General features: G+C 45.9%; 2 protein-coding genes across 7 annotated transcripts; one reads left to right on the top strand and one right to left on the bottom strand.

Annotated features, from left to right (window-relative positions):
* The first annotated feature begins 280 nt into the window (after positions 1-280).
* RAB33B (RAB33B, member RAS oncogene family) lies at positions 281-8,260 on the top strand. Its single transcript, XM_077176661.1, has 2 exons — positions 281-583; positions 5,318-8,260. The coding sequence occupies exons 1-2, from the start codon at positions 341-343 to the stop codon at positions 5,759-5,761; spliced, it is 687 nt and encodes a 228-aa protein (XP_077032776.1). The 5' UTR covers positions 281-340; the 3' UTR covers positions 5,762-8,260.
* LOC143693888 (uncharacterized) lies at positions 7,141-23,545 on the bottom strand. Of its 6 annotated transcripts, none has more exons than XR_013181862.1 (7): positions 19,471-22,066; positions 18,527-18,586; positions 17,763-17,894; positions 16,819-16,965; positions 15,656-15,716; positions 11,209-15,484; positions 7,141-9,131 (listed from the first exon to the last, which is right to left on the bottom strand). XR_013181862.1 is itself a non-coding variant. In XM_077176657.1 (7 exons), exons 2-7 carry the CDS (start codon positions 19,633-19,635, stop codon positions 15,381-15,383), a joined length of 669 nt encoding a protein of 222 aa, XP_077032772.1. In that variant the 5' UTR covers positions 19,636-19,723; positions 22,073-23,545; the 3' UTR covers positions 7,141-15,380. The 6 variants fall into 6 exon arrangements, 5 of the variants coding, with proteins under 5 accessions (XP_077032772.1, XP_077032771.1, XP_077032773.1 ...); XM_077176657.1 differs by adding an exon at positions 22,073-23,545 and having other exon boundaries at positions 7,141-15,484; positions 19,471-19,723; XM_077176656.1 differs by having other exon boundaries at positions 7,141-15,484; positions 19,471-19,723; positions 20,618-22,066.
* Between the last annotated feature and the right edge of the window lie 108 nt (positions 23,546-23,653).

Below are 23,653 nucleotides of genomic sequence, written 5' to 3'. Positions count from 1 at the left end.
TCCCGCTACTCGGAGATACCTGAGTGAATCCCGTTCCCGTTCCCGCTGCTCGGAGGTACCTGAGCGGATCCCGTTCCCGCTGCTCGGAGATTCCCGAGGGGATCCCGTTCCCGCTCCCGCTGCTCGGAGATTCCCGAGGGGATCCCGATCCCGTTCCCGCTCTCGCCCGCCGTCCCCTCAGCGCCGCGCGCGCAGCGCCCCCTGCCGGCGGCAGCGCCCACGCGCGCACGGGCCCCGCCCGCGGGTCTCGGCCGCCGCGCTCTCGCGAGAGCGGCCCGCGTGGGCCCGTGACGGCGGCGGCTCCGCCCCGGGGCTGCTCCGCGGCGCTGCCGGGGCCGCCATGGCGGCGGGGGACGTGGAGTCCTCGCTGGAGCTGAGCCTGACGGGCTCCGGGGCGCTGCCCGGCGCGCTGCCCCCCGCCCGCTCGCGCATCTTCAAGATCATCGTCATCGGGGACTCCAACGTGGGCAAGACGTGCCTCACCTACCGCTTCTGCGCTGGCCGCTTCCCGCAGCGCACCGAGGCCACCATCGGCGTGGACTTCCGCGAGAGGGCCGTCACCATCGACGGCGAGCGCATCAAGGTACCCGGGCCCGGGCCGGGCTGGGGGGCAGCGCCTGGCACAGCGCTCCAGCGGCCGGGAGAGCGGGGTGGCAGAGCGGCCGGGCCGGGCCGCGGCCCTGGCAGGGCTCTGCCGGCCTCCGCCGTTGCCCGGAGGCTCGGCTCGGCTCGGCTCGGCTCGGCGGGGTCGCGGCGCCAGCAGCCGCGGCTGTGCCTGCCCTGAAACTGTTCCGCTGCCGGCCCTGCTCCTTTGGAAAGGTCGCCACGGTGCAGGGGTCTGGGATGTGAACTGATGGCTGTCCCTAGGCCAGACCTTCTCCTGTCTTCGATCAGATGCTGATCGGTAATTCATCCTGACAGTGCACTTGTATATAGATCTCTTAGCAGTAGCTTAGTCTTACTGTCCCCGTTATCAGCAGCGTTTTGCCTCCGAGAAATTTTGCATCTTTGTTCATCAGACACCCCAGTGTTTTAACCTTCAGCACCACAGAGCTATGTAGGTGCCACTGTTATGATCACTTTGCATTAAAAATATTAGGAAATTGAATATTGGTCAGTATTGAGCAGTGTGTTTCCACTTCTAATTTTTAGGACTCTGTGAAGTTTGCCGTGTGATGATTGTAAGCATCATTTGCAGAATACTCTGTAACAGCTTACAGATGCAGTTTGTTTACTAACGTGGCTTTAAACAGAATCCCCATCTGCTTCTCTATTACAGCTTGTTTCTATGAGGAAAGCTCAGTTGTGCAAAAAAAGGAAGTTAACAGTGGCCTTGAGCTTGTACTTGGACATTTATTATCATCAGGCCTTATAATTACAGCTCATAGTTATGTAGCCAAAAGCTCTGGGTTTTCCTTGCTCATTTACTGATTAAAGAGATTATGGAGGATACATAAAAATAGGAGAACCAATTTGCTTTCCTACTCCTGTGGGATTTTTATCTCATATCCTTTTTCAACTAAACAAGAATGGTGAATAGGAGTTTTTGTTGGTGGTTTGGGGTTTTTTTTTGTTTTTTTTTTTTAGTAAAACCACTGACTAGAATTTCTCTGACAGCTGAAATTTTGTACTCCTTTGTCCCGACAGAGGAGAGACCTCCTGAGGGATATTGTCTTGTCAGCACCATCTTATTCCCTGGCATTTTCATCACGTCTGAATGATGCCTGACCTTTGTTGGAGAGAAGTAAAGAACGTGGCATAATCCACAGCTCTTAGGTGCTTCACATAGGTTATTGTGTCATCCTGAGATTCTGTGTTTCTGTAGATTGTTTTGCTGCATTTTTTGAGAGTATCATCTGTAAAAGAAAGCAGTTCTGGTTGAGGAAGGTGGAGAAGTGAAGGAGGCTGTTCTGAGACACATTGCTTTGTGTGAGTTCTGTTTCAGCATTAAAGGAATAAATGTTATCCTCATGGCCAGGACCCTAGTTCTCAGTGGCAGTGTTGTCAAGTTGGAACTGATTCTGGGTGGTTTTGGCAGCTTCTCTCGCTGCTCTTCACCTTTCTCACATGAAGCAGCCAGTTCCAGCAGCACCAGGAGAGAGGAGCTCTGATGAACTAAATTATTGTAGTCCTTGCATCCAAGGAGGTTATAAAGTAGTGTCTTCTCCCTTCCCCCAGCCAGCTGGGTGGTTCTTTCCTGTGCTGCTACAGCAGGAACTGTTTCCTTCACAGCTGGGAAAGTGCTGTGTCATTGGCAGGGACACAAGCACCGTTCTTCTCGCTGGTGGTCTCCCACACGGCGATTGTGTAGCATTCCGAGGCATGGGAACAAGTCTACTCCTTGTACAGCAGGCTGACAGCTTCATATCTCACGCTGATGCCTAAACGTGATGAGTGAATTAAAACTTTCAACAAATGCATCTGCTGCCTTCTAAATTTTCTTCTTCCTCGGTTGATCTAAGCATTGAAAATTGAAGAAAACAATGATGTCAGTCTTCACTGACCTACATTAGAGAGCAAAACACAAATGAAATTCAAATAAGAAAGTCTGAACATCGTGTTCTGTACCTTTGAGCTATTCCAAATTTTCTCCCTTTTTAAAGGAGACATAGCATCCAGGCCAGTTATGTTTTTACCAGTGTGTTATAAACCACACGTACAAAGCGAGTCCTTGTTTAGAAAAGAGCCTTTCTGGATCCACAAATCAGAATCAGAAGGTGGGCTGTGATAGCTGAGTCAGTGTATTTAATGTTTTTATGCCATTTGTCTTTCCTAGGGAATGTGACCAAGTGATTCTGTCCAGTTTTATTAGATGAATTATGCTATAAACCAAATATTCAAACTGCATATTTTAAAGGGCTATGATAAAAACTATGGCTCCCTGAAGATGGGTGTTACTGGACTAACAATGAAAGAGTAATCTTAATGTTGCTTCGTCCGTGCACACCCATTATCCCATGAACATTTTCAGTGTTGTTTTCCAGAAGAGAAAATATTTGGGGTGAGAGGCAGAAACGGAACCATTTCCTCAAGTTCACCTTGAACAAGAAAAAAAAGAAACTTCTGAAGTGTGTAGTTTTCAACATTGGGAAAGGATTTACTTCTCAGTGCAAATGACTCAGTTGATAATGCCCTTCAAGCTTGAATGCTGCACGTAAATGAAATTTTGGAAGAGCTGTAGTTTCAGCTTCACTTGCAAGTTCTGTAAACCTTTAATTTAATTTCTCTAAAATGAGACAGGTTGCAACTGAGTGCCATTTCATGGGATCAGAGCCAGGGAAAGTTGCCTTGCTTTTCCTGACACTCCTAATGACCCCCTCAGAAGCAGCACACAGGTCTTTGTAGGTGTCTGGACCCAAAGCTGCAGAGAACTGGACTGGGCTACCAAAGCCAAGCTGCTCTGATGTTCTCATGCAAATTCTCAGCTCCCCTGTTGCAGCCAGTAGCTGCCATTCCCACCTGCCCTGCTCTGAGGTTTTTCTTTGAGGATGGGTGACCAGGGCTGAACATAATACTGCAGAAAAAGTCACACCATCTGAAACATCTTTTACTCTTTTTTCTCAGTCTGTCACATGGCTGATTCATAACATCCTGTGATTGACTCGTGCATCTGGATTGTCATCCTTTTAATAATTTCTGACCTGAGGAACGCTGTGCTAAAGAAAAACTCCTTATTGTCACTCACTGGTATCAAAACTGCATCTGCTTCTATTCAGTTTCACTGCATTTCCATTGTTGTAGCTTTCAAAACAATTTTATTTGATACTCTCTATCACTGATCCATCTTCTCACTCATGGCAGATTTCCCTTGCACTTGGGCTTCCTTTTTTTAATATAAAAAGTCACTGGTTAAAGTGGTGAACAAGACAACTTGCAAGATACTTGCAGTTTCTAAAGAAGTTCTACTGAAACATTTGGATCAAAGGAATGCAGAGCTATGGTAATGGGAGAACATTTTCAACAATTACATAGTGCCTGTGACTTTCATGAGAACAGATTAAATTTCAAATTTATCTGCATTGTTTGCAGAACACTTAGTATTCCTTGAGTTCTGAGTCTCAAGGAAAACTCCTTTTCATTCCCAGGGAGAAAAAGCTTGATGCTCAAAAGCCGCAGTACTAATCCAAGTGCCTCAGCCATCAGTGATCAGCTGTACAGGACAGACAGGGAGCCAGGACTCAGCTTTTTCCCAAGCAATCAAATGTCTTTCAGGTGTTTCATTATCATTAAGGTGTGTGAGACAGAGCCACACACCAGTTTATTTCTGACAATGTACAGCTCATGTGGTGCTGTGGGTGAGGGTGTTCTGACTGCTGTGCACTGCATTCTTGTCTCCTGAAGAGCAAGTTTGTGCAAACATTGCTGTCCACAGCTCTGCAGCGTTCTGTACGTGTCTGAGGACTCCAGGCTTCCATTACACAGGATGATTCATGTATTTAAAGTTTCTACTAGCTGTTGCTTACATCTGCTGGTGCTACAAAGCTTGTTTTGTTTTGTTTTGTTTTATTTTGTTTCAATCTGGACCCCAGAAATTTGAAAGTATGTCAGCTCTTCTGAATATCTTTCTGTTCTGACTATGCTTCTAGCACCTGTGTTCAGTCTGGTTTGGACAGAACGGTGTGTACCTGGAAATGTCAGTCACATGTTACGTTAACAGGAGGTTTATGCTTTTCCTTTTTTTTTTTTAATTTTTTTTCTTTTCTGCATGCCTTGATACTACAAACCACAGTATGGTCCCAGTTAAAGCACTAAATAAGCAGGTTAGATGTTCATCGCAGGAGAGTTTGATTCCAACACACTGCAGAGAAAGATTTCTTTGTCCTGTTTTTCTTGGTGATGTTGAAATCAAGCATGGTTTGATTTCTTCCTGCTTTTACACAGCAGTTAACATCATGCTAACAACAAAATTTTGGGGAAGATGAGATTATTTTTGGAAATAACAAAAATCGTATCAGCTGATGGTTGTATTGGGAAGTAACACTTACTTAATTTTCAAATGGAAGTGCTATTGCTAAGACTTCAGGATTTACTTTTATAAAAATCTTTAAAAATACAGGCTCCAATAAACTTTCAGAAATTTGTAGTTTCTCTCAAGTGTCACCATTCCTCCTGGCCTCACTCGTGAGCAGCTTTGAAAGTTAAAGCTTTTGAAGGTGTATGAATACAGCAGTTGCCTTCAGCAGCAAGTTGTCAATATCATTAATTCAGAGGAGTAGATTTCTGTGATCATATAACTCTTCTGACTCCAGGTGATTTGTGTTATTTTCCGAGATGAGGAATGAAACACGTTTTGCCCTCCTTGTCTCTGTGCTTTCAGATCCAGCTATGGGATACTGCAGGCCAGGAGCGCTTCAGGAAGAGCATGGTGCAGCACTACTACAGGAACGTCCATGCTGTGGTGTTTGTGTATGACATGACAAACATTGCCAGTTTCCACAGCCTGCCCTCCTGGATCGAGGAATGCAAACAGCACCTCCTTGCCAACGATATTCCACGGATTCTGGTTGGCAATAAATGTGACCTGAGAAGTGCTATTCAGGTGCCCACGGACCTGGCCCAGAAGTTTGCTGACACTCACAGCATGCCATTGTTCGAAACCTCTGCCAAGAACCCCAATGACAATGACCATGTGGAGGCCATATTCATGACGCTGGCTCACAAGCTTAAAAGCCACAAGCCATTAATGCTTAGTCAACCCCCAGATCATGATGAAATTCATATAAAACCCGAACAAAAACCTATCACACCCTGCTGGTGTTAGGCCACATTGTCACTGGTTATCACCTTGTCTTGTTTGCAAGTGCTTCAAAATTATGATCTTTGGCAAAGTTACAGGTTTTGGTAGCAACTATAGCAAATCTCTTTGGCACTTTAATGTGTTTTTTATTTTGATTTTTCTTGGTGTAGATGTGCCCATCTTATGCTCTTGCACTTTGTAATTGTACTTTCTGAATTACTAAAGTTCACTATAAGTGTATGGGAACATACTTTGTCAAGTTTTGACAAAGCACTCCTAGTTGAGCTCTTGCTGCCTGAGGTTGTTCTCATCATTGTGGTAAGATTATAACTAGTGTGCCAGTTTACTAATACTTTTGGTTGCTACTTGTGTTGGAATAATGTAGGAGAAAGAGCCTTTTGTGACAACCAGGGAACTTGGGTTTTGGGTCAGCAGGTGGGGAGATTTTTGGCATGTGAAGGAATATTAGGTGGCTACTTGGAAATTAGAAAGCAGGTACCTTTTTATTATAAAAGCAAAAAAAAACCAGGTCTGTGAAAGTTTGGGCTGCCAGTGTCAGTGCAAACTGCTAGGCTTTGGCCTGTCCTTCCACTATGAACTTGGTCTGTTTCTTCATGGCAGTGGTAATGGAATTAACCAACTTCTCCCTACCTCTAGACAGTTATTTGATACTTAAAACTTCATTAATTTTTCATAATTAGCATGTGATACCAAACTGTGTTATGTTAACCCATATTATGGAAAGTACTGTAGCGCAGGATTTGGGGTGAAACTGGGACTCCACCTGTCCACAAGTTCTCTGATCTTACTGAAATTAAGTTACATATTTCTGAAGGTGCTGTATTTGAGTCGGGTGTCTCAGGGGAAGTAAAAACAGTGGAGTAAGTAAAAGATGGGGTGAATTTGGCAGAAGCATGCTGCTTTTCAAAGATGGGGTTTGCAGGGCTTTAAGATATCAGGAGCGCTTCTCAGATATCTTGGAAAGCCAACTTGATAATATATTTCAGGAATGGGAATGCTTAGGAATATGGTACATTCTTAAAATATTTCCAAACACAAACTAAATTTGGTCTTGAAATATGGAATAAATGTACCAACGACATCATCTGTTACAGATTTTTGAGGGAAAACCTGCATGTATAATGTTGTGACTGTATGTAGGGCATCCTTGGCATTACTAATGTGAGCTAGTAGGGATTAGATGAGGGAAACAATTCCTCTTGGACCACCTTTTTCTGTGTTCTCATAGTTGCAACTGCTTTTCTCCAGTCCTCTCTGAAGATCAAGTTTCATAATAAAAATGGTGCTAAGTTGCACATAGCTGCATAAAGTGAAACGTAGGCCATAGAGTGCAATCTGTGACTTCATTCACGTGCCATGTCAAACAATGCTTTGTGACTTAGTTTTTGAAGTATAAATGAACTTTTTTTTTTTTTAATTGGCAGTGTGTAGCATGTGTTGCTTACTGGAAACTCAGTGGAAGGGCTAGTTGAGAAGCTGCCACCCTAATGATCACATTAGAAACAAATTACTGAAACAAGATCCCTGTTATTATGTAAACTATCACAGTTCCTAAGATGTAATTTCATTGCAACTTATACAGAAAAAATGCATTGACTTTTTTCTAGATTTTGGAAGACCCTTTAATTTGGTCTTATATGATTAAGATGTTTAAAAAGGATCTAAACAAAAGGTAGTACTTTTTCCTGTATAAAGCTGCTTCAATTGTGACAGTATTTTTGCTTAGGAAACATTTGTAAAAGGAAGCTTTTGTATTCACTCTGAACCTTACATGACTAGAATTTACAGTTGTTTCAGAAACAATCACCTTTTTAACACTAGTGTCCTTAATGATTTCTTTAAGAAAATTATTGATTTTAAATTGATGTTTATACTATGGTATAAATATGGTTTACAGTCCTGTTGGACAAATTGTTTTTCACTCATGTCCTTAATCCTTTTTCTGAGGATCCTTCTTAATTATTTGTATACTAAATATGTCAGCAAGTTTTTGTGGGTTTTTTTTGTTTGTTTGTTTTTGTTTGGTTTTTGTTTGCTTTATTTGTTTGTTTTAATAAAATATCCCAGAATTAAGAATTTTAAAGTCAGGTTGGGGGTTGGGGTAAGAAAATCATGTAGCTGCAGTGTTCCTGTTAAATTTGATCTGAAACACCTGCACATCTGTTAAGTTTTATTTGAGTTACCACAACTTGTAAATAAGGGCCCTCATGTCATGAAAATTGTGTGCAAATGGTGCAAGTGTGTAATTCCATGTTCAGCACAAAGCATGTTGTAATGGTTCTGCCATGGAGGCAGCGTGGTCAGTGATGCAGGGTTCAGTGTTGCTCCCTGGCTTTCAGTGGTGATGTTCTGCCCGCAGGATGGATATCAGAGTACTGAATACTCTGTGTGTGTATTTTCACCTTACCAGAGTACTGTAAAGTTGTGTTCTTTTGTATGTGCTGGGGGCAGGCAAGGCACAGTCCCAGGAAACTAATAAACGGGCTTTGCCACAAACTGTTACCACTTGTTTTCAATGATTATAATAGAAATGATAATATAATTCCATATGGTTCAGAAATGCTGTGAGGGAGTTAAAGGAGTTTCTAGTTTCTGTCTGTGTGGGTGACAGTTTTTACAAAAAAGACTGTCACAATACTTGGACTACTGTCACTGCTTTCTTGCAATGACTCCGGGTGATTTTGGGGCCTCTGAAGCACGCACCTGATGGTTCAGAGGTGTGTTCAGTATTTATTTCAGATTCCAGAAGAATGGGAGGTGAAACAACAGTTACAAAAAGAGCAATTACTGACCCTTGGATGTAAATCAAGACGCTAAAGGAGTCTTCTCCATTACTCTTGTTCTCGTCTCAGCTTGTTCAGAAATAAAACCTCTTTAACTTTTATAAATTTGTTGAAAGTCATATTTCTTGTCCCCTCGGAGTATTTTCACTTCACCAGAATGTATAATTCTAATAGTCTTTTTTTTCCCCAGAGTCCTACTTCTGAGGTCATTGACTGGTGTTGCTTAACGTTGCAATTCCCACATAAATGTAGAGCCATATGTTATTTAAAATAATAGCAATATTACTTTTAAATGGCAGTCTGGTTTTTCTGGGGAAATCAACACAACACCGAGACGTAATCTTAAATCTAAAGTCATAAATAACATTAGAAGTTGCCATTATTCTAGGACTCACAAAAAATACCGCTGTTCTGAGGATGTGAGACTTTTTTTCTCCCTCCTCTGTTGATGCAGGGTGCCCAAAGGAGGCCTCAGTTACCCAGCTGAATGGATCATCAGTGAGGGCTGTGAAGAGGCATTGAGAGAGGAAGAATGGCTGCTGGTGTCCAGGGGTGTCCTGGGATGCACTGGGCTCTGCACAGCCTCCCACCTGCCAAAGAGAAGCACGTGCTGAAGGCAGCTCCTTGTAGTTCTGGAATCTATTTCCAGAGCTCAGAGAAAGGCAGCTGAGAGTACTGGTAACCTAGGGACATGCCCTGAGGGGCACAGTCCCTGACATGAGTTGTTTTCTGCCTTGCTGAATCATCACTGCTTAATGGGAATCACAGATTACTGAATCCTTAGCTAATCATTTGGAATTAACGGAACACAAATTTCCCAGCAATCCCAGTGATCATTACAAAAACCCCAAAGCAGAGCACAGTCCTCTCCCTGGTTGCATTTAACAAATAGGCTGCTCTGCTTAGGAAGAAGCTCTTCCCTCTGAGGGTGGGGAGGCACTGGCACAGGTTGCCCTGAGCACCTGCGGATGCCCCAGAAGTGTTCCAGGCCAGCCTGGGTGAAAACCAAGAGTCATAAGACCCTGATCTTAGCTCAGTAGTTCCTTTTCTGTTATTATTTTTTACTGTTTGCACTGCCCCTTTGGAAAGGTCACAGGCAGAAGAAAGGCTGGTGTGAGGCAATATGCTAAACTCCCTCTTTCTGAAAATAGTTAGTGATTTACTGCTGAAAACATCACGCTGGGCCTCTAAATCGGGACTCATAAAGCAGAAGCTGCATTTGCAAACCGTGTATCCTCTCCAAAGCCTGGTCATCCTCACATCCTTCACACCCACTCCTCCACAGGAAAGCACTTGAAATGCTCAGGGGGCTTTGAGGCGCTCCTTGCCCTTCATAGTCCTCTGTCCCTCAGGCCTTTCTTCAGTTAAGGAAGGGCAGACAAAGAGAAAAAGACTAAACTGACCCTAAAATACATGAAACAGCTTTTCTGTTTACTTCAAGTTATTTTTAACACACTCAAAAAAGAGACAGTGAAGAGCTTCTGGCTTCAGCAACCACAGATTCAGCTGTAGATTAAGAAAAGCATGTGCTAATCAGAGAGGGCGTTCAAGTTCCTGTGGATCCTCATGACTACCTTGGGGTGCTAGCTGCTTCAATTCTGAGCTAATACCTGAGTCACTGAGATGCTGCTGTTAGAAAGCACAAATGCTGGCAGCCCTTGTCTTTGGCTTCAAGGCTCACAGCGCTCTTGTCAAATTGCATCTGACCTGAAAGAGCTGATTTCACTACTTTCATCTTTCATTTCCATACTTTCATCTGTCATTAAATAGGTACATTTCATTTCTATGCATGATGAGAGTAGAGGGTAAATAAAGACAGTAAGATATATTTGCTCTATATATCTAAAATGATGGCCAGAAAACATGTGTATTCACATCACCATATCATGCACACTTGTGCATCATAATGCAACACTTGAGGGAGTGCTGTGTGGAACTCCAGCTCTTGGATGTGTGCTACATGACACTGGTGGGATTCAGCTGTAGCAGCTGCTCTGAGGCTCCAGCTCTCAGGCTTTATGGGTGAAGAAGCATTGAATGAAGCAAAAACTTGGGTCACTTGGGGCTGGGAGGCTGCCTGCATCAGGCAAAATTAGAAACACAGAAGCAACTGCTCTAAGATATGCTTAGAGCAAAGAATTTGGAGGCTGAAAACACCATCTGTCATCCTGAATCGGTCCTGTGGTTGTTGGGTGGGGAGAAAGGGCTTAGCAATATTGGCATGTACTGTTCCACCATAAACATAACTTAGAATAACAACCAATATTGATTAAAGAACAAAGTGATGAGTGTAGTCAAAAACATGTAGTGGACAGAAGCCAAAGGATGAAAGATGAACCATGAAACAAAGTAATTTTAAATTAAGATGGCATAAATGTCAAGTCAATGAAAGAAAACACACATTTCTGTAACTTGAAGGAAAATAAAAGAGAGGAAAAGAGAGGGAGGAAAAGAGAGGGAGGAGACATTATTGCAACAGCTTAGAAAGTGCAAGTGAAACTGCAGTTGGTTAATGTGCTTGGGTTAGATGTACCTGAAGAGGTGCAGGACAAAGCACTTGCTCTTTTTATGGAGAAGCACCTAGGGAAGGCTGGGAAATGCTGTTTGCTTTAATGGGCATCCCTCCTCAAGTTAGAGGTAAATTTAACAACTTTTCCCCATACTTACACACTCTTGGTGCTGGAGAATCAAGGAATCATATCTCAGTTTGGAAGGGACCGCTAAGGATCAGTGGCTGGACTCAATGATATTAAAGATCCTTTCCAACATAAAGAAGTCCGTGGTTCTGTGATGCTAGGAAACAAGAATTCACATAGTCTGACTCCAAAAAATGCATGTTGTGTGTCTTATATTAGATGGGGTTTCTACTGAGTATAAAAACCAAAAACCAAACAAAAAAAAACCAAAAAAGGGCAAAAAAGGGAATATTCCTCCTCTCAGCTGCAGGCAAATACCACTTCCTGTTTTCAGGATATATCTGTATTTTGATTAATTAGTACTACTGCCATCCTTTCCCAGCTCTTTTAAGGCTCTCTTCTGTGGACTGCCTTGCATGCTTAATGAGCAAGACCTATTGTGTTCCCCACTCAAAATGTTTTAGGCCAGTTCATCTAGCTGTAGTGAAGATTTACTTCAATCACCAACTGCTTCATGCAAAACCAGGGTGGGCTATGGGGATACACAACTGTGACTTTGTATCCCCTGTTTTCTTTGCCAGCAAAGGGGAAACACACTAGTGCCCAGCGAAGGCTGCCCTGACCCTGAGCTGCACCAGCAGCTCAACAGCACCAGGGAGGAACTGCACCAAACATGTATCTAGGAAAAATAAAAACTCAGATACCAATAAAATAATAAGTAGAAATAAATATGTCTATTTTAAAAATCCCAAACGAGCTCACTGTCAAAGAAGTGCCTGAAAGGGTTCCCTGATCCTCACCATGATGAAGATCCCTCCTCTTTCCCTCCTCCTCTGCACCTCCTGCCCCTTCTGTTGGGGAAATGACTTCAAAAAATTCTTTGCCCTTAGTTGAACATTAACTTCCAGAATCAGCTTCCCTGATTAACCTCCTGATTACACGGGGTGATTTAGCTCTGGCCACTGCTAATGGCAGGCTGGCAGGCTCTGCCTTTATCCCCCCGTGGATGTTGTGTGCCTTGTCCTGTGTGTCAGGGAGCAGGGCCATGTTTGTCGCAGCCTACCAGAGGTGGGGAAGCTTTTTCTGATGTAAATGCCCTGCCTTTGTCTTAATACAAGCAGTGCTGACACCAGGTGAGCACAAAATGCTTGGGTCCATAACGGGTCTGTAACTCCACCTGACTGACTCGCAGCAGTGGAAGCTGGGCATGACACAAGCCATGGAATATCCCTGGAGATGCAGGCAGGCTCTGGGAAGGTGCTGCACCTCGCATGCTAAATATAGCCCTGGAAACTGCAGTCGGGAATTTATTTTCTGCAACACTAACCAAAGAGTGGTTAACATTAAACTGATAATCAGTTTCCACCAATTTCCATTCTGCAGCTGTCCTTTTTCCGGAAACCCCCACTTTTGTAGAAAGAACTGCGGAAATCATCTATCTATGAGTGACCTGCAATAGTTGCACCACTGGAGGGACGTGTTAGAAATAAACCATCTTATAGCTGCTGATAAATCAATTGCAGACATTTTTATTCAGAAGCAGCACAGAGCATACTCCTCTTTTGCACCCCAAGAGTTCAGTATGTGCTGCTAAGGCTGTTTCACCTGCCACACCTGTCACTTAATGCCACGCCAAAGGCTTTCAGAGCTGGGCTGGGTACTGGGATTGTGTCCCAGAGCTGTGCCAGGAGCGCCTGACCTGACCTGCAGCAGCCATGGTGGCACTGCCACCCTCCTCCCAGGAGCTCTATCTGCCTGTGCTGATGGAAACAGCACAGCACTGGAGAAAGGACTGGGGATGCGTTGCTCTGCACTCTCACAGTAAAAAGCAAATTGCCCTGTTCAATCAGCAGTCAAATGCTGTTGAATTATGCTCAGTACATCACACTGCAAGGACTGGCTACGGAACAGCACTTCTGGATGGGACCATAACTCCCAGAAATGATGCACAGGCTGAGCAGTGCATTGTAGCAATGTAAAATCTGTTCTAGACTGACCAGAGCCACTGCTTTCAGCTATCAGTGAGCCCAACACCCTGTGAGGGTGTCTGACTTTCTTTTAAGAAGAGCAGTTTGTGTTAAACAAGCAGAAACTCCCCAGCATTTCATTGCAGATGGTGTGGAGCTGTGCCAGAAGCATCTGAGGACAGGGAGAGCAGTCACACTGGGCGCTTTGATGCCTGTTGACAGGCACTAATTCAGAGGAAAAAGCACAGCATCCCATTTTGAATCACAACGTTTGAATTAATATATTAAAGCAATTCAGACATTAACACCTTCAAATGAACAAGACACCAGCAGTGTTCTGTTTGGCACAGGAGGGGACTGGACCAGGTTATCCCCAGACATCCCTTCCAACCTCAACCCTTCTGTGGCTCTGCAGGCAAGGCAATGAGGGTATTTAGAGCCACAGTCGGGAAGAATGTGGCTACAGTGGCACATAACCAAGCCTCCAGCTGCCAGAGCAGGGCCTGCAGGCCCAAGTTAAGCTGGGGACAGCCTCCCTGGCTGAAGCTGGGCAGTGGAAGACACGATATGTGACCTGAGAAGGGCTGTGGAGGGAGCCTGGTGGTTAGGGCGGCTCTCTCAACCTGAGATATTCCCAGACATTGATAATTGAAATGGTTCAAGTCAGCAACAGATACACTTGGCAAGCACCTTACACACGCAGAGGGGTGTCTCTGTTCACTGGGACTTCCTCAACATGTGGCTAAGAGTATTTCTCTGTTCCAGATCACTAAAAAAAGCTGTGTAACATCTTGGCAGAATGCTCACAGAATCACAGAATTGTTTGGAAGTGACCTGAAATGTCATCTCATCCTGACCCCTCTACCACAGGCAGGGAGGGACACCTTCCCCTAGACCAGGCTGCTCAGAGCCCCATCCAGCCTGGCCTTGAGCTTTCAGGGATAGGGCATACACAGCTTCTCTGGGCAATCTATGCCAGTGTGCCACCACCCTCACAGAAAATAAAATATTCCCAATGTCTAATCTAAACCCACACTCTTTGGTTTAAAGCCATTTAGGTATTAGAGTCCCTTTACCAGCATTATGAAAAGGACTTCAGTCTTCAGAGAAAAAAAAATAAATCAAAAACTCTTCTCTTGGGACCATGAAAGGCACCTTACTTGCTGCAATTAGAGAAGTTTTATATGAGATCACTCCTGGAGTTCCATGCCTCATGGTGGGTATCACTTATCTACTACCCACTTTCTCAAGATCAGAGCTTATTTTCCAGACCCTGTTCAAATGCTGTGCTAATCTGTACCAAGGGTTAAGTCATCTACCACTCCCTGCTCAAGGCCTGCAGGCAAGATCAACACTTGACATTCACCTAAAAGCGAAACAGAAAGTACAAATGGGAATTCTGTGTACTTCTGAAAATCACAGAACCTGACTGGAAGCTGTAGTTCCTTGGTCTAGAGGGACTACAAGAGGTCCCCTAAAGAAAATACACAAAACACTTTTGTCTAGATCTGTAATGCATTTTAGCAGAATAGGCCCTAAAATAAGGATTTCCTTTAAACTTTCAATCTACAAAGTCAAAATAGGAAAACTTGAACTGAATTTAGAGTACTCAAGTTACTTTAGAAGAGGAGCTACAGCAGCTCCAGCTCCTGCTACATTCTATAGTTACACTTCAGTGCTAAAACTAATCATGTACACCCCACACAAGCCATATTTTGATAGAAGTATCTGAACGGCACTATTAAGGTTTCATATCAAAAACTTTACTTGCCCCCATTCCTACCAAGAACAAAAGGAAAACACTCTGAAGCTCAAGGATGAAGGGTGTCCTTCATTGTCATCCAAATAATTCATGCAGTAAGAGGGAGAAATCAAGATAGCAGTTGAAGAAAAAGGACTTGTATTTAATATTTAAATGCCTAAGGCTAGCACTGCCATACAACTTACATGATGAATTCTAGTGAAATAAGACATGATTTAAGTACAAAAGCTGGACTAAAAAATGCACTCACTTTCCAGAAGCAATGAGGTATTTTCACTGTACAAATTCTGAAAGTTGAAAATCACCTGCAGATGTTTCCCTCTGCACTGTGATCTCTGCTCAGTGCTGGACATTCACTAGCTCACTCTGTGTGTGTTTTTCAAATGGCCAAGGAAAAGTGCATAACCACCTTTAAAGACTAAGAAGTGATTGCATCTCCCTTGCCAAATTTGAACAAAATGTTCAGCCACTTTTTCAAGTCATTCTGATGTATGGTGGAGGTTTGGATGTGTCTTCTTCTGCATCTGCATCCTGGGCTGGAAACCGATTTGTGAAAGTAAAAATTCTCCCCCCAGGGCCTGTGTGAGAAAAGAAAGTGAAAAACATTAAATATGCTATCGACATCTGCACAAAATCCTGAGTTCCTTTTGGTTATCAGGATTTTGGCCTGGGATGTAAACCTTATTCAGAATGCTCCTTCCTCATCCCTGGTGAACATCCAGATATGTGGAGGCAAAGCAGTTACTCACTTGGTACAGCACAAATCATTTCCACAGCCTGGTTTTGGTCCTCACTAGGCTGCAACCATTCCTATGGAAAAAACAGCACCATCAAACACCTCACCTGGAAATTTGTTCAAGAAGATACACCTGAACTTATTTTAAAAGCCTGTGCAGTCCACAACTCCTAACATGTTTTAGTTTGAAAGTTTAAAGCAACCTCACATTACCCACTCAGTGTCTTTGGTCAGGAACAGCTGCCTTGTGGCCTGCACCCTTTGATTCCTTACCAAACCAAATGGCTGGATGCACATGTTTGATACACAGCACCAGAACTGCTCTAGCAGAGAAGCAGTTGGTGTTTATTTATTTATTTACTGAGCTCACTAAGCAGAGATGCTGTGGGCCCCATCACTTGAGGCAGAGACCTTAGGCATGAGGAGTAAATTACAGATGTCAGCACCCCAACACTGCACACACAGCGCTGGAGATGCTTTTATTACTGGATTTGAAGTTCCAGCATCTAAGTACCAGTAAGTCTTTGTAATGCTGCACCAGAAGAGTGGCTCAGAGATGAGAGGAACAGTTTTTGAGGATAGCAGAATTCATGGGAAACGGGGCCACAGTAGCTTCAGCACAAATGGTTTGGAAAATAGAGAAAACTTATATTAGGTCTTACATGAGACTGTAAATAAGAGGGAGATAGTAAAAGGAAAAAAATATAAGAAATATAAAACCCTTCTAATATCCCACCTAATTTCTTAGAACTAGGCCTGCATGACTCTGTCGCTGTAGGACACGAGAGAACAAGCGCACACCGCTGCTCTCAAGGTGAAGAAAAAGGGGAAATTTATTTTCTGACTCTAACATTTATAGATTTCCAAGAGTGACAGCGGATTGGAGGGTGACAGTGCCACCTCTCCAAAGACTGTTAGTTTGTCCAGTGTCAATCAGCTTTCTTTTCCTCCATAAAGGAATGCAAAACAATGGGTTATTTACAGAAAGTGTGTGAGAAAGTTCGCTACAAGAATGCCAACATCAGAAGGCTTGGAAAGGCTTAAAAGCCCAGGGTGACATGCCTGAGGTAGGATCTGCGGCTAGGTTCATAGGAGAAAAGCCCACCTTGCCCCAGGTTTCTTGCCCTCCACCAACAGTGAGTAGGGATCAGCCTGTGCCCCGGGCTCCCCACTCACCATGCCAGTGAGGCTGTCATAGCAGGAGCAGCGGGGAAGGCTCCGGCAGCCCAGGTACGCCATGGCCAGCACAGCAAAGGCACTGCAGACGGACACAGCCAGCATGGCTATGTTAGCGCCCTGGACAACCTTACTGAGCACGAACCTCTGCAAACATCAACAGAGATGGTAAGGCCACATTCAACAAGTGACACACCCCACCAAAAGGAAATCTAGTGACTGCCAGAATGCTGTGATTGCGTGACAGATTGATTCATAGCCAGCGTTATTTGAGATTTCTCTGTGCTCTGAAGAACAAACCAAGTATGAACCTCAAACTGAGCAAGCAGGGAAATAAGGCTGCTGATGAAATGTGAGATGCTACGCAATGGCAATTGGGTTTGGAAATAGCTTTGACAATGAATAAAACCCAAAGAATGGCTGTTCTTCTTCACACCAAGCATGAGAAACATTGCTTTGCTGCACTGCACCTTATAGCAGCCTGGCCTTTTGATTTTGTCCTGCAATAAACTAATGCTCATCTTGATCTCTCTGGAATGCCTTTATCCCTACAGCGAGCAATTGCTTGTAGACTGGAGATACAAAAGGGCTTCATTCCTTCTCTACAGCTGTTCTGGGGAGGATACACTAGAAATAACACCAGGTTTAACCAGCTGACCCATAACTGCTGTTACTTCATCACCTGAGGTGCTTGTTGGAAAGATTCCAGCCTTGCAACCACATCTCAAGGCAGGCCAGGGATGCTCTCAGCACCTCTCCCTGAGCAGCACCAGTATTTTTTCATGGCTCAGCCCACACTTCCCCTTTGCACTAAGATGCAAAAGCAGCCAACCTGACCTAGCAGCCCTCCTACAAGTCTGGTTCTGTCTGTAAGCCACATCTGGCATTGCCTGCAGATTAAGCGTGGCATGTTCCCCAGTAACAATCATGGTATCAGTACTTACAGTATGGATAACATGGACTGGGGCAGAACTCAGCTCCTCCTCTTCACCATAGCTCAGTGTCAAGGAGCTATAAACTATTACAATGAAGATGGCGACACAAGAGATTAGGGAAGCAACTACCAGTACATTCACCTAGACAGACAGAGAATTTCAGTGAGAAAAAGAAGGGGAGCAGGAATCAAAGCTGTCCTTGGGCAAATACAAGCATTACACTTGTATGGTAGCCTCTGACTATCCATAACACTGCAACATCCCCAGGAACAACAGCCACTTAGAAGCCAAACACAGAGAAGTGGAGGTTTTTATAATATTGAGTTTCTGAGTTACAGCTGAGTCCTGAATATTATTCAGAGGTACCACTCAAAGACCTCTAATTTGCATACAGTATCCTCCCTTGGAGTTGACACGGCTGGAGAAACCCACCAAGGAAATGCAAACCTCTTAACTCATTTCAAATTTTAGTGTACACAGTGCTTAAGAACATGAAGGACCACCAAAAGAAAACCATTGAAATGAAGGGTTTTTACAGAGTTTTGCTTTTTATTAGGCCCAGTGCCTGTCTGCTGCAGCAGAAAGCAAGGTAACGCTGCATCCTCCTCTTGGTTTATAAAGACAGCAGCCTTTATGAAGATAACTCAAATAAATAAGCTCTTAATTCTGCAGGAGGACCAGTCAGCTCATTCCCTCCTCAAACTGTTTTTCATTGCCCCAGCATTTTTCCCCTGTCCCATGCACACAAACACCCATCTGCCCCTCTAGCTCACAAGAACTGGATTCTTCCTCTGCGAGGAGAACAAAGCCAGGACGCCTGGGACTCCCATCACCTGCAGAGCACAAAAGGAAATGGTAGCTTAGGAGACCAGCATCAGATTCAGAAGATAAACTGCTACAGAGTAATGAAAAGTAATGAAAAGCGTTTTCAAGGCTTGGATCAGAGTAAGTGCTGCATCAGAAATGGGAATAGAATTGTTCATTTCTTCTGTTTTCCTCTGCATCATCTCCTGGATGCAGGACATGGGTGACACGCGCCTTGCCCACTTGCCACCCACACACCCTTACTACTGCTGACCCAGAGCTTTGTAGGTCGGGCAAAATAATGAAACTGATTGAATAACTCTGATTTAAGGTGCTGAAAATGCACCTTGCTTTGCCAAGTCCATGTGCACCTTGGAAAGGAAACAAAGATGCTAATGAGAGGAGCTAGGCAGCCTCTGCCCTGGAGACAGCTCTTCAGTGTCATTTCCTTGCAGCATGGCTCAGCAGGGTCAATCAGGGTGCTGAATGCCAGGGAGCAGAGATAGCTCTTGCCCACACCTCACTGCAGTACCAAAATTAGGGGCACTGTGCTGTGGGACACAGGGTCATCTACCTGAGCAGAGGATCAGGTATTCTCCTCCTCATCTTTGGTGGCCTCTCTGTGGTCACTATGCTTCTGCCAAAAAACCCCAGTCAACTGTCACTATGTCCCATTTTCTACATTATCCAGCAGAAATGTATTTAATTTAGTTCCTTCAGAGGAAAGTGTGCTTACACTCTTCTGCCTATACCATTAAAAGGAAACTTTTATTAATTGAGTTCAAAGCATAAAACAAGGGAAGAGCCGGCAAGAAATCGTGGCTTGCCACCCACCCCCAATATGAGTACTAATGGGTAGCAGTAGGGGAAAAAAAACACTGCAAAACAAAACATAGAAAACATAGACGTTTACCATGCCAGCCCAAATTGGAGCTCTGGTTTTGCCCAGCTGGGACTCTGTTCTAAAAATGCCATCTATAAACCCACTGGTGACACAGACGGTGCTGAAGGCAAGCTGGAACATCCCCAGCACAACCATGTTCCTCTGGTTAAAGATGAAATATCGATACCGATCCATTCTGCTCCGATTCCCACACAAACCCTTGAACACGGAGACTGGCGAGCTGCACCAGGCCCTTGCAGGCTCGGAGAAAGAAAGGCTCTTCCTAGGCAGGGGAGAGAGAAGGGACGGGATCATCGGCTGCTGCTCGCTGCCGGGAGCAGAGCTCAGAGCTCCCTCCTCAGTGTCCGAGGGCAAGCGGCCTTTTCGGAAATCCCCGGGGCCGCTGCTCTGGGCCAGGAGGCTGGGACACCATTCATTCCCTGCCGCTGGAGCGGAATGTGCGACCGTCACCTCAGACCCAGCGCTGACCTTCCCCCGCCGGGGTTTCTGCTGCCCTCAGAGCTCAGGGGGTGCCCCGGCTCTCTCCCAGCCTGGTTTCTGCTGCCCTCAGAGCTCAGGGGGTGCCCCGGCTCTCTCCCGTCCTGGTTCCTGCTGCCCTCAGAGCTCAGGGGTGCCCCGGCTCTCTCCCGTCCTGGTTCCTGCTGCCCTCAGAGCTCAGGGGTGCCCCGGCTCTCTCCCGTCCTGGTTCCTGCTGCCCTCAGAGCTCAGGGGTGCCCAGGCTCTCTCCCCCGCCGGGGTTTCTGCTGCCCTCAGAGCTCAGGAGGTGCCCCGGCTCTCTCCCAGCCTGGTTCCTGCTGCCCTCAGAGCGCAGCGGTGTCCAGGCTCTCTCCCAGCCTGGTTCCTGCTGCCCTCAGAGCTCAGGGGTGCCCAGGCTCTCTCCCAGCCTGGTTCCTGCTGCCCTCAGAGCTCAGGGGTGCCCAGGCTCTCTCCCAGCCTGGTTCCTGCTGCCCTCAGAGCTCAGGGGGTGCCCAGACTCTCTCCCATCCTGGTTCCTGCTGCCCTCAGAGCTCAGGGGTGCCCAGGCTCTCTCCCATCCTGGTTCCTGCTGCCCTCAGAGCTCAGAGGGTGCCCAGGCTCTCTCCCGTCCTGGTTTCTGCTGCCCTCAGAGCTCAGGGAATGCCCAGGCTCTCTCCCATGAGGAACTAAAGCTCCGCACCTCTCCATGAAGGCGCCGCTGCTCCCTTGGGGCGGCCAGCACCGAGCCCCGATGCTCCCCGTGGCTGCTGCCGCTCATCGCACGCCCTCTCCAGGGGCGGCTCCAGCTCCAGCTCCGTCTCCCGTGTGCCCCCGTGTGCCCTTGTTCCGTTCCGGTCCCGCCACGCCCTCACCTGCAGCGGCAGCGGCCCGGCCGGCGCTCCCCGGGCAGCGTCGGGAGAGCTCCTGCTCCTGCTCGGCGGCCGGGGAAGGGAATTCCCTGCCTGTGTCCTAAGAGGCCCCCGAGCCGTGCCCTGACCAGGCAGGGCCGCGGCTCCTCCGCCCGCCCTGTCCCGCCCTGCCGGGAGCGGCTGCCCCGCCCCAGGCACTCTCGGGCTGCCGGGACTGGGCCTGCCACCCATCCCTGCTCCACAGCAACTGAGCCTTGTTTATCTCTTTACTTCCCCCTGCCGCTGTAAGCGCTGCTTCACACGATACACATTTGCAATACTGTGAGCTGGGGAAAGCGGCACAGGTTGCTCAGAGCTCCTGTTGGATGCAACATCCCTGAAAGTGCTGAAAGGCCAGGCTGGATGGGGTTTTGGGTAACCTGGTCTAGTAGAAGGTCAGGGAGCGGAACTAGATCACCTCTAAGTGTCACAGATATCTTGTATGAAAAATCCTTTCCTTAGGATTTTTCCTCCTGAGAAGCTGAGAGACTTCAGGAACAAAATGTAAACATTGATTATCTGCCTGCTGTGGAATGCAACAGGTGGATCTGGGATTGGCCCACGTTAGATGTTCGTAATTAATGGCCAAGCACAGTGAGCTGGCTCAGACAGAGAGTCCAAGACAGCTGCCTTTGTTATCATTCTTTCCTATTCTATTCTTAGCTAGCTTTCTGATGAAATCCTTTCTTCTATTCTTTTAGTATAGTTTTAATGTAATATATATCATAAAATAATAAATCAAGTCTTCTGAAACATGAAATCAGATCCTCGTCTCTTCCCTCAACCTGAGATCCCTGTGAACACCATCACATCTAAGATCTGTCCCAATCCAAGGCATATTCTAAGAGTCCATGAAACTCCACACATATTGTTAATGACTTCTATGATGGGTTCTTTAGATTGACAGGAAAAGGTTCCCCTGGCACATCTGCACCCACTCTCTGTCGGAAAGCGCAAAAGAACCTGTGCTGCTGACAGCAAAGAGCCTGGGAGTGCCCTTGATACAGCAAGAGCCAGTGTGTGCCCAGGGTAGCCAAGAAGGCCAAGGGCATCCTGACTTCTATCTGGGATAGGGCAGATAGCAGGACCAGGGAAGGGATCATCCCCCTTACTTGGCACTGCTCAGGCCACACCTCAAGTGCTGTGCTCAGTTGTGTGCCACCCACTTGAAAAAGGATTTTGAGGTGCTGGATTGTGTCCAGAGAAGGGCAAAAAAGCTCATGAAAGGCATAGAAAACACATCTTACCTTTGAGGGAGCTGGTGTCATTCAGTCTTGTTCAGTCTCAAGAGAAGGCGCAGGGAGAACATCATCACTCTCTACAACTCCCTCAAGGGAGGCAGTAATAAGGTGGGCATCAGTCTGTGCTACTGTGTCTGCAGTGAGAGCACCAGAGGAAAAGGCCTTAAACTGAGACAGGGAAAATTCAGATTAGGTATTAGAAAAATTTTTCACTGTTAGGGCAGTTAGGTGTTGGAATAGGTTTTCCAGGGAGGCAGTGGAGTCACGATCCCTGGAGGTGTTCAAGAGGCATCTGGGTGAGGTAGTTTAGGGGTTACAGGGGTAGTGGGAAGGGGATGGTTGGACTGGTTAACCTTGAATGTCTCTCCCAACCTTGACAATTCAACAATTCTATGATTCTAACATCCCCCATGCACCTCCAGCCAAATCCTGACAAGCACACCACTAAAACCTATCCCAGAAACATTTTAAAGAAACCAGCTCACAGGTCAGGTGCAGTTTCTTTACATAAACCCACCGCACCTCCACAGGGTACTGGGCTGTTACACCAGGGCAGGACTCACACACAGCCAGGGGGGGAAGGCAGGGCAGGCTCTGGAAGCGCTGCCCCGTTCCTCACCACTTGTTGGGACCAGGACATTCCTCTGGCTGCCCTGGGTGATACAAGGCCCTGGCAAGGGGCTCAGAGACCTTGGCATGGAGTCAAAAACACCTGTGCCTTCAATTTTAACCCATGGAAACAACTTTGTGTGAAGATTTACAAGCCACAGGAGTTAGAGTAGAATAATAGTTAAGTTGTCACAGGGTGAAAAAGTAGAACTTTGGGGATTAAGAATGGGGGTTCAAGAGGCAAGACAGAGGAATCAGAGCATGTCCTGTCCTTTTTCTCCTTCTTCTTGTCCTCCATCTTCTGCTGTGATGGTGGCACTTCTGGGTTGGTTTATAGCAGAGACAGACGGTGATAGGTACTGGAAAATTATGGTAAATAAAGTACACCTAGTTCTTAGTTTAAAAAACTAACACCACCCCAAAGGCAGAGGCTGTGACACAACCTGACCTACTGGACAGATCTCAGCAGGTAGAAAAAGAACGAATATATCCAAGAAAATAAACAACCTTGAAAAGCAGAACCAACGAATCTTGACTTCTTCCTCGGTCGTGGGGCTGGTTAAAAAAGACCTTCTAATACCTGAAGCACAGAAACCCGAGAACCACCCACCTAGCAGGACGTGTACATGGAAGCAGGAGGCAGAGGAATAGGTTACCTGGCTGGATGGGACCCTGCTGCACCTTCCCACTGCCTCAGAGGAAAACACTTCCAAACACCAGTTAATGACACCTTGCGTGGGATGTTCTTCCATACCACAACACAGCTGATGCCCATGTTATGGGTACTGAAAAAGAAGAGTAAGAAAAGCAGCAGAGGTGACAGAAAAAACCAACAAGTGGTGTCAGGTGTTCATTCACTACTTACATTATGTGGCCTAGGTGTGTGTAACAGTGTGAAATCCTGCTCCTGTGCATGAGCAAAAACTGTGCTCACACAGGACACAAGGAAGGGGAGAGGTCAGAGGATGCCCAAAACGG

This window comes from Agelaius phoeniceus, chromosome 4 (genome assembly GCF_051311805.1).
Source record: "Agelaius phoeniceus isolate bAgePho1 chromosome 4, bAgePho1.hap1, whole genome shotgun sequence".
NCBI lineage: Eukaryota > Metazoa > Chordata > Aves > Passeriformes > Icteridae > Agelaius > Agelaius phoeniceus.
This window is presented reverse-complemented; position numbering and strand designations above follow the sequence as displayed.